An 11233-nucleotide genomic window follows, 5' to 3' on the forward strand; every position below is an offset into this window, starting at 1 on the left:
CATTAATGTAATCATTTCAGTAAAAAAATAATTTTTTAAAAATATAAATATATTTACAGATCCTTTGTTTTTCAAACACAAATCATCTTGTTAAAGGTGGGCTGACAAAAAGTTTATATACAATTTGCTGTAGTAATTCAGATTTTATTTTAATAAATTAAGTAAATATACATATATATTTGTGCATTTTGTATTAAATTAAAAAAAGTGCATAATGGAAACTAGAATTTTTGTTTAAATATCAACAATATATCCGCTATACTTCTAACCCATAATATGGCTAAATTGGCAGGCTAAAATCACAGTTTAACATTGTCTTTTGTACTTTCTACATTAATGTTCTCTAATTCTCTGTGCTGTTTTAACTTCTGATAATCAGCCATCATTTCCAGTTGCCGTACCCTTGTGTAAGCTGCAGAGCCAAGAAGAACAATGGAGTTGCTTATCCACCAAATTGGAGACTTGGTTTCATTAAACCAGGCAACTGCAAAAACAGTTTGTGCACACGCTTTTGCTGTTCCACTGATATTGTGCGTCAAAGGAGAAGTAACCTAAGAAAGAAAGAAAAGTACTATTAGTTGCTCATGCATAATAAATTTTACTTTATAAGGGGGATCTGCTGTTGCTCGCTGCACTCACTGAACCAACCACATTGTTTCCCAATTAAACATATTGTTGCATCGAAATTAAAAGCAATTAAATTTAGAGATGAAAATATTTTTTTGTTGTACTAAAACAAATTAGGTGCCACATATTTAAATTCTGATTTTATTAGGATAAAATTTAAGCCTAATAAAGGGCAGAGCCTAATTATTACCTCCTTGCATCATGATCATAATATAATTGGTGAGTTCAGAGTTGCAATTTGATCATTTCACTTGCCAAACAAATTACTGTAAATACAACTTACATGAACAAACATATAATGTTATGGATAAAAGAATAGGAGAAAAAAAAGAGACAGTGAAATGGAAAAGTCAAAGAAGAAAACATGAGAAGGGAGAGCAAGTTCACATTCAAGGAGAGCAAGTTCACATAAAACCATTTTCACATGTTCTGACTTGTATCCCTTCTCTTTATATTCCTTTCCCTTCTAATCTCAAGTTTTTCTCCTATTTTTAACATGTCTTTGTTTTTTTATTTGCTACTCATCTTTTCTGTATTGAAATTTCCTTTATCATGTTTGTCTTAGTGTCATTTTAACTACTTGATGAAAAAAGGTCTGTTCTTTTCAAAATGCTTGAGTTTTATTCTTCAGTTAAAGTGTTTATAAATATTTATGCTTTTCACAGCTATTACAAATTTTTTTTTAAAGAAAACTTACTTTAATTTGAAGTCCAGTAACATATCCAATAGCAAAACCAAATGTCCCACCAACGAGCATCAAAGCCCAAAAGTAGGAATCGGAAATTAAGTGAAAGTCCATAATAACAAATATTTCTCCAAATAGCAGCATCAGTGGTATGAATAGAAACACAGCATTAACATTATTGTAGAATGTTAATCTCCATATATTACCATCAACAACTGGGAGAATCTTTTTCATGTAGATGGAGTAGAGAGACACAAAGAGACTGGCAAGTATACCGTAGATCACTCCTTTGATGGACAATGAACCTAAAGAGAGAATTATTTCACATCACAAGCTATTCCAAAATTAAAATACAGCAAACTATAGTGTCCAATGAAATTCTGGTTGAAATTTCCCTGATTTTCAGTTTTCAAGACTTGTAGGAATCAACTCAGAATCACTTTTTTTCATAATATTTTTTTAAAAATAAATCTTAAAAAATATAAAATAAGCTACACAAATTTAAATTAAACTTCATGAGCACAAGTTTAAACAATATTAAATTTTTTATACTGTCACTGAAAAAGAAAATTTTAAATATTAAATATTTACATTTAAGCGTTATTACATGTAATATTTACCGTAAAGTAAATTGAGAAAATTACAAAAAGAAGTTAAGTTGTAGACTATTTTATTCTCGCGACATAACACGAAGTTATGTTGCGAGTATCAACTCATCTAAAGAAATAATTCAGCAATTTTAACGAAGCAATATTTTTCTTAAGTACAGCTTTGGTGAATAATAGAAAAATTGGTAACAATGCAACTTTTTTCCTATATATATAAAAACTAAAAATACCTTTTAAAATACTTCATTGTTCACAAATGTATTAAAAATAATACAATGGTTTTGGGCATATTATTCAAGCATAAATAACATATGCTTAAAGACCACATGCTTTAACTCAAACATAATCACACAAGGGGACTTTAGAAAAAGAATGAATTCAATTTTCACACAAGAAAAGTATGACTGATAATTTTATTGTATCCTTTGAAACAAAAATTACACAAAATAATGACTATAAATTACAACTTAATAGGATTCATTAAGAGGTTGTGTTTACTATTCCTTCATTTAAGGTGTGATCAGGTCAAAGGAAATAATGGTTTAAGTAATATCTTTGAAATGTTTTATAAATTATCTGACTAAATTTCCTTTGCTACATTGGAATTAACAGTTCAGCGCAGACATTCCAATGGACATATCTGTTGCGTTTGTGGAATAGCAAATGGGGTTTTATGCAGTGATTGCTACAATGAAAGCGTTACTAAAACAGGGAATTGTACTAAAGAGTATAAACTGCAAAATTATTATCTTATTTTTATCATGTATGCTTACTAACTGAACTGAAATATATAGATTAAAATTTAACAAACTTTTGCAGCAACAAAATCACCCTATCAAGAAAACATGCATTTGGTCTGGATTAACAGAAAATAATATTCACTCATCCATGTATATGTGTGAGAAAAAAAATCTATTTCTTGATTATGACCTGCATGAATATTTACACAGATATCTATATACACATAAAAAGGGGAAAAATTGGGTGAGCATTAGGTTAAATTAACAAAGTTTTTGACTTTTCTTCCCTAAGCAATTTTATACTTTGAACTAAACTAATCAAAAATTAAAAAATATTCTTTTTAGTCCAGTTGTTATAAGAGCAGCAAAGAATGATTGAGTAATTAGATGCAATGTTTTGGCCTTCAACTGATATTCTAAATTATGGTTTTCAACCAAATTATAGATTCAACATTCAAAACTTTGTCTTTAAGCATGGATTTTTCTTTTTTAAGAGCTACAGTAGATATAAACATGTACAGACTATAATAAACATCTTAATATAAAATAGGGACATTTTGGTCTAATCTTTTAAAATACTCTTTACCGATATTTTTAAAACTAAAAAATTACAATATCATATTCCTTTTGAAATATTAAATATATATAATGCCCATTGATTTACTTTAACAAACCCTGAAAGGTTTACAATCCAAATAAAATATGCAGCAAGTGTTACACATATTTTGTTTATAGATAAGTAATGTATTATAATTTGGAAATATGTTTTTAAATCATGTAAAAATTTTTTCTTCATGTATTTAGTTAATTTAAATTTTGTTTTCGAAAATCCAATTACTGAAATATATTGAATAAATATAATTAACTATAAAAAGTTTCCAAGTAAAATTTAAAAGACAATAAGTTGATAATTTCTAAGAACAATTTGGTTTTATAATTGCAAAGAAAATAAATTTTAAATTATAAAAATGTGAAAATACCCACTTAGTGGGTATATAGATGGGCTTTTTCAAGATGACTCACTATAAAAAAAAAAAAAAAAACTGCCAGGTTTTTTTGGACTGGACCCTTCTTGGTGAACCCTGTTATAGAATTTCTATATTTGAATTTTTGTGCTTTTTCCACGTTGTTTAACTTAATTATGCATGACATTACAAACCTTCCATTCCTTCTTCATTTACACCCAGCACAAAACCAAAAATAATGATGGCACAACAGAAAATTGCCTTGAAAGAAACTTTTTGATGAAGTATAGTAAAAGTCAAAATCTGAAGGAGAAAAAGATAAGATAGTTTTAAATACTTTTAACAGTCAATAAAAAAGTATTCAAATGCTTAGAGTTATACTATTTATATTGAGACAGCTTAATTTTTTAAATAATGTATATGCACAATTTTGACTAAAAAATAAGTTGCATTTTAAGTTCATAATATATATATATATATACATATTTTAAGCAATTTAAAATTAAATAAAAATTGTTACTAATATGTAGAGACAAACGCAAAAATTGCCCAGCGCCCTACCGACCAGGCTATCCCGGCCTCTAGCTAACCCATCTTAGTCTAGGCTTTTCTCAAATCTGTGTACCATTTGCTTTAAAATTAAAGACACAGGATGTTAAAGAAAATGAGTCCATTTGGAAAATGTATCTCGTGAATGGTTACAGATTTCACGGGCAAATTATTATAAATTTGATAATTGTTTTCAAATATAAAAATTCTGCTTATAAGTTGTTCCACATCTAGGCTTCTTTCTTAATGTTATACGATAGTGAATTATTACATTTTGATAAGTGTTTTTTCTTATCATGAATATAAAAATATTTAAAAATAATGTCTTTAAAAGAAAGGAAAATAACAGACTGAATGAAGATAAAAAAAAAAAAAATCACTCTTTAAACCAGAATGTTTGGGACTTTTTTATTATCTTTGGAGAATAATAAAAAATAAAGATTAACGAAGTAAAAAAATTTGTTTTTGCTTTTTTTTTCTGTGGAAATTTTCGTTCCAATTTTTCATGCAGTTATTACTACTGATTTTCACATAGCTTTTAAAATCAGATATTATTTATCACAACAACAGAATCTCGAAATGAAAACACACATTCAGTTACCCCTTTCTTGAAGAGCCCGATTCGCGTGATTTCGTCGTCTATCTTTTTTTATCGGCAGTTACTACTACAGATTTCACGATTTAATTTTTTTAATGTGATGATGAATTATAAAATGCGAGAATATCGCCCATAATATTAGAATAAAAAATCACATATTCAATTCACAAAAATTATTTTATTTGATCCAATTTTTATTTATTTATTCAATTAATTAAAATTTTTTTGAAGTTTCTATATTTGTTATTGTTAAATATCTTGCAGAAAGATATTAGTATTAAAGAGGTATGTCGCAGAAAGCCCGAAAAAATTTTGCCACAGGGGTTTTGTGCATAATGTATAACATTTCTGCTGAATGTTATACATTATTGCAGATGAACAACTTAAAACTTTAAAATTGAAAGAATAAAATAGAATTTAATATCAAATCACTTAAAAAAATTAAAAACATTCATTAATAACATTTATCAAAAAGTAAATTAAAGAAGGGAGTTTTACTCACAACATTAAAGACAGTAGTCAAAGACCGACCAATATAATAAAATGGCACTCCAACAAACTTAAGACACAGATTGTTGAATGTTATCATAGCTACAAAGACTATTGATAATGGAAGAACCTGAAATGAGAAAATTTCAGAACCAAAAAGAAAAACATAATATGATATTAAATTCCTGCATGAATGCATGCAAGGTTTCTCAAGAGGATCTATATTGCATTTTTCTTTTCATTATTCTTTTGTTACATTTTAATTTGATCTAATATTTCAATTTAATTCAATTCTCTAATGTCTATGTAGATATGTTTTATCTAATACTTCAGGTCTAGATTAATAATTAATCTAACAAAATCTTCTACATGATTGAAACTAAATGCAAATACATATGAATCCATTTTTACAAACATGAATTATGTTTCATTATTCGTTAAAAATAATAAAATATAATTCATGTTTTTTTAAAAAAACAAACAAACTTAGGAACATTCTTATTGAATCTGGTTTCATTTTTATGTTTAAAATACAACATTCAAATTCTCAATTTCTAAATGTATATGTCCTATGAATTTTCTAAATGTAATTTTGGTGAAAAAGTTACAATAAAAAATTAGTTGGTGCAGAGTTGAAAAATATTTTTTACTGAAATGAAAAGTTTGTTTTCAAAACAATTTAATTCAATGAAAAATTATTAGTTTATAACAAAAAGAATAGGAGGGAATATCCTGACTCTTCTCAAAAGATTAAAACCAATTAAACTTCTTTGTCAATTTTCGATTGGTATTATTAGAGAATCTTGGAGTGAACTTTGAAAACTCCAAGTCAGGGAACTGACCCAATGATAAAATTAATGACTTTCTTGTACAATAAAATACACAGTGGTTTGTACAAGAAATGTTTGGAACATTACATAACCTCACACAAAACAGCAATTTTGTTAGACAACAATAATTAATTTAAGACTCTTTGAACAATATTAACTTATTAAAAAATTCCTTACTTACAGATTTTAATATTTCAGCCGAAATTGTGATGTCTGGAAAAGAGACAATAGATGGAACAGCTGCGGACATAAAGCTTAAAATTATACATAATAATATAGTCACTAAGCATTGGAAGCAGGTGATAAACAAAGGTGCATCAATCTGGAAATAAAAATTTTAAAAAATTCATAAGACATTTTTTAAGATATGAAGAGGTTATGAGTTTTAATTATGACACAGATTACTAGTGATAAATTATTACTAGTGCGAACATACTTTAAGGTCTAATTATATGTTAACATACAACAATTTCATATTTAAATTTTCTTTCATAACTATAAGTAAAAGAATACAAAATATTTATTTCTATAATAACAGTACTTTCTTTCATAACTATAATTTTTTCTTCTTCTGGGATTTACAGCATTTATTCTCTTCATATTTATTTTTTAGAGAAATTATTTTTGAGATTTTGAAAAACTATTTCTAACAACATTATTTATTTTTTTGCAGTAATTTAAATAATAAAAATAAATTTATAAGTAAACATAACAATATCCACAATTATATAAATAAAAAAATTATGCTAATAATCAAAACTATTATGCATTATTACAAATATCAATGGTAATTAGTAACAACATTTATAATGAAATCAATAAAGTGAATTGTTTAATAATGTTGATTCAAAAAGTGTAACAATGCTGAACGCAAAAAAATTAAATTACTTTTAAAACTAAAGAGCTAAAATCATAATTGACTTAATAAGTTCAAAAATTAAGCTGGGATTTTTAATTAAAAAAATCATTTAAATATTTTAAGACATTATCACAAAATAGACAAAGCTTTGATTTTTTTTATACAAACCCTGTTGCTAGTGTTAGTAGCATTCTAATGGAATTTCAAGTTGCATAGCAAAATAAGTTTACATTTGAGTTACTCAAGCACACTAAAATCTTGTTTAGAATGGCATTTTAAGACAAAGTCTGATATAGCAGTTTAGAACATAATTTATAAAAATTATTAAAGAACATTAAAAAATTTTCAGTTCAAGTTTCCTGACAATTCTCCAAAACTGAAAACATAATAATACATAAAAATCAATAACTGCAAATTCAAGTGAAGAATGCTTTATTTTTTCTCTGAAAACTTCAAAAGTATAAATAGTAAAACATTATCTGCTTAATCACATGGCAATTAAAAAAATGGTATTCTTTCCTTTTTTAACAAATAATGCAAATTTATATTGTGTATTGAAGATTGAGCTCATAATTGCTTTTAAAATATAAGTATCATAAACTGGACATAGGTTTAATCAAAATTTTTATTTTTTAAAAAAAATAGTTACATTTAAAAATGGCTTAGCTTTATCACTTGGGCAGACATATTGGAGCCAAATAATTAGCATACTTCATTATGGAGAAAAAAAAATGTGTCCCCAATGAAAAGAATGAAACATTTACTATATCAGTTATCATTATTTTATATCACTTGTAAATCTCTGGGAGTATATCAAACCACTTAACTTAATCAGTAAGTCCTACCTATAGGTAACAAGTATTTAAAATCAATAGATTACATAAAATTGAGTAAGATTTGAAAAATTTGTATTTATTTTCGATAGATGCAACACACAAGACTTTAATGTTAATTGGTAAAGTAGTCACAAAGAAATTATAAACTAAATTTAACCAAATTAAAATATTGCTACTACTCACCTTAAAACTATCTCCACTAAGTAAATGCTTATTAACAAATACCAATGTAATGGATACAACCCTGTAAAACAAACAAAAAAATCAGAAAGGCAAAATGCAACGTTAAAGAAAATATATTACGATCCTCTATGACAAGGAGCCAAAATGTAATTATTCAGATTATTTATAAGAGATTTATGACATAAGATATTGAGTGAAATCAAGATTTATAAATCACGATTTATAAATAAAATAAGATTTGGAGGTAAATTTCGCAATTTACCGCCAAAGCACGTTGTTTTATGTCACAACATGCTTTGTTGCAAAATTACTGGCCCCTTCATCAATATCGTCTACGGTCGAAAACTTAAACATAGGGATTGATCAGGGCTGCCACTTATCTGAAAAAATTTATTAACTGGTATTAAGAACATTCACAGGAATTTTTCATTGAGGAGGCAATGGAATACACTAAGTTAAAAAAATTTGATATATGTATACACAAAAATAATAAATATTTAAAAAAAATTTATAATATAAGGGGTCTGTCCAGACATTTTCTGAAAGGTCCTGTTTTTGTAAAATTGTGAAAAGAATATTTATAATTTGTGAACATAAAATAAGCGTTAAGTCACATTCTTTCATCCAGGGTCCTGCTCTTGTGAATTTGTGCAAATAGGGTCCTGTTATTGCAAAAACTGCTGAAAACCTTTTCAAAAAGCTTTTAAATTGCAAATAGATACAAGATTCTGCTCAACAATTGCTGCTACTATATTAGAGATGCAACATACAACACAGACTATTTATTTCGGACGAATGATGGAAACATAATCACTCACATTTTTAATAATTTCAACTGACATATTTTAAATAACACAACTTAGTAATGTATCACTTTTAATGTGTCACACATTAAGTAAACTTAAACAATTCTCAAATTTATAATATTTTATTTAAAAAATTGCCAGAAAATTTTTTTTATTAACATAATATTTAATTAATTAATTTTATGAGTAAATATAAATTGATCAATTATTGAATAACGAAAAAAAATGATTTAAGATTAATAAGAATGCGCACACGAGGTTTGTAAAAGTAGAAATATTTTCTTAGAATACTACATTTGGAATTTAAACTTAGGGAAACTTTGTTTGTCTTTCTCCCCCCCCCCCCCGGGAAGGGTTTATTTGATTAACAAAACAATAATGAAGATAAATAAATTTATGAAGGACTGGATTAAAAGATAAATTATTTTGTGAAGGGTGCATTTTCATGAAAAGATATTTTGTGTATTTCTTCTAAACAGACCTCTGAATATATATTGTTTACCTAAAGATAATTTCATTGAAATGACACTTTTTTAATTATTACTTTTCATTAGTTTATTTACAAACAATTGAAAAATGTTGTTGATCTAAAATTAATTTCTTGATCACTACTCAACTGGTCTGTATACAATGTAATTCAAACACTCTTAAACTATTATTAAATGAAACAAAGGAAATAATTATTTGCATGGAATCATTTTAGGATATTGGATTTCCTAATTATGAACAAAAAATTTTAAATCTATTATTTAAAAAGTTCTTGAGTTCTTCAAAAGGTCTCTGTTGAGAATAATACAAGTAGAAATTTATATTTTTCTCAATAGGGACCTGTTTTGGTCAAAGAGTACCCAGAAATTTGGAAGTTTTGGGTCCTAATGACCAGTACTTTTCAAAGTTTCATATAAACCTAGGATTTGGGTGTAAATATAGTGCCAAAATTACTATAGTTTCAAACAATTTTTTAACTGTCATAAATGAAACTATCAAATTAAACCAGTATCCACTATATAAGATAAGAAGAATAAATTAGCAACAATGCAACTATAAAAGATAAGTCACGTTGTTTGGATAAAGAATAATGAAAAATCAATAAAATCGTAAAAATAATCCCCCAAAGTATAAAAAAGAACCACACAAGTAAATGCTTAATGCATACTTTTCCGATAATTTCATTAAGAAATTGTCACATTTTGAGAAACATATAACTAATTTTTCTCAGAGTTCCCCATATCTGAATTATTTTATAACTTAAGGAAATCCCGATAAGGTGACATTTATTCCGCTTTTGTCAATACAATAAACTTCGAGAACACGACTTTACAAAAAAAAAATTCTGCTAGAGTAAATTAACAACAAAGGCAAACACAAGTATAAAATTGATTATCTAAATATTAATTCTGTAACAGATATTTGAAATATCGTACACTAGAAAAAAAAGGGTGATTTGTCTCATTTTTTTATACTTATAGTTTTATGAGCAGCGGTTTCACTGAAGTAAAATAGCCTCAGTGTGCGAATCATGGGTTAAAGTATTCTTTCAGTCAGGCTAACCGTGGAAGGTTTTCGATTATCTCTCCATGTAACGCAAACGGGGATTAGTTCCATCAAAAAAAATTTCACGGAGGCGAATTTCTCCCAATACTTAACTCAGAAGCTCTCTTGTCTTCTGGATTGCGTTGAAAATTACAAGGCTATGGAGTAAATTATTGGTAATTGTAAACTTAAAATTATGTCAGCTGTTCAACGACAAAAATAAAATAATATATATAAATATTCTTTTATGTGCTGATGAGAAAAAATGTGTTAGTTAAAATTATTTTTGAATGTCACTTTGTGCACAAAAATGGCAGACTATTATTTATCTTCTAAGTAAAAGCAGAAGAAAATTAAGTTCTACAAGAAAAGAGAATTGCAGCTAAGTTCTTCTCCAAACAATCACATAACTGGGATTATACTCATTTACAAAATAATTGTATTTGATTTGCAAATATTTATCATATATATAAATATATATTTATTTCCGTAATGTTTTTTTTTTTTTTTTAATTTCCTGCGGGCGGATGCCCGGAAGTTGGCAAGGCTTGGCAATTATTCTGCCACAGATCACGTTACGGAAATCTCCCCAAATTACTTAACATTTGAAACACCATCAGCACTATACCATAATAATTTAAAAAGAAACGGGTAACATATTGATTTTAATATCGTACCAATAACTTGCAACGACTGCGATAATACGCATGTATTTCGAAAAAAGTGATTCCTGTTTCATCTTTGTACTGTAAAATGTGTCAAATAAATAAGTGGAAAAATTCTATTTCTCTAGTCAAAATTAAAACCTTTTACAAGACAGAAGTTAAAATTATTCATTATCAATGTGTTTATTTATTTAACAACGCATCGAGCTGATTACATTTGTGCCGGTTTAGGTTCATAAATATCAATAAAGGTATAAAAA

At 26.8% G+C, this 11233-nt stretch overlaps 1 protein-coding gene across 1 annotated transcript; it reads right to left on the minus strand.

The window, feature by feature from the left end:
- Positions 1 to 123: 123 nt before the first annotated feature.
- Positions 124 to 11197, minus strand: nac (GDP-fucose transporter nac). Its single transcript, XM_016052793.4, has 7 exons — positions 10986 to 11197; positions 7970 to 8030; positions 6273 to 6413; positions 5275 to 5391; positions 3820 to 3928; positions 1325 to 1617; positions 124 to 551 (listed from the first exon to the last, which is right to left on the minus strand). Exons 1-7 carry the CDS (start codon positions 11045 to 11047, stop codon positions 300 to 302), a joined length of 1035 nt encoding a protein of 344 aa, XP_015908279.2. The 5' UTR covers positions 11048 to 11197; the 3' UTR covers positions 124 to 299.
- Between the last annotated feature and the right edge of the window lie 36 nt (positions 11198 to 11233).

This window comes from Parasteatoda tepidariorum, chromosome 7, assembly GCF_982258835.1.
Source record: "Parasteatoda tepidariorum strain Cologne lab strain chromosome 7, Ptep-v5.0, whole genome shotgun sequence".
In the NCBI taxonomy this organism is placed as follows: domain Eukaryota; kingdom Metazoa; phylum Arthropoda; class Arachnida; order Araneae; family Theridiidae; genus Parasteatoda; species Parasteatoda tepidariorum.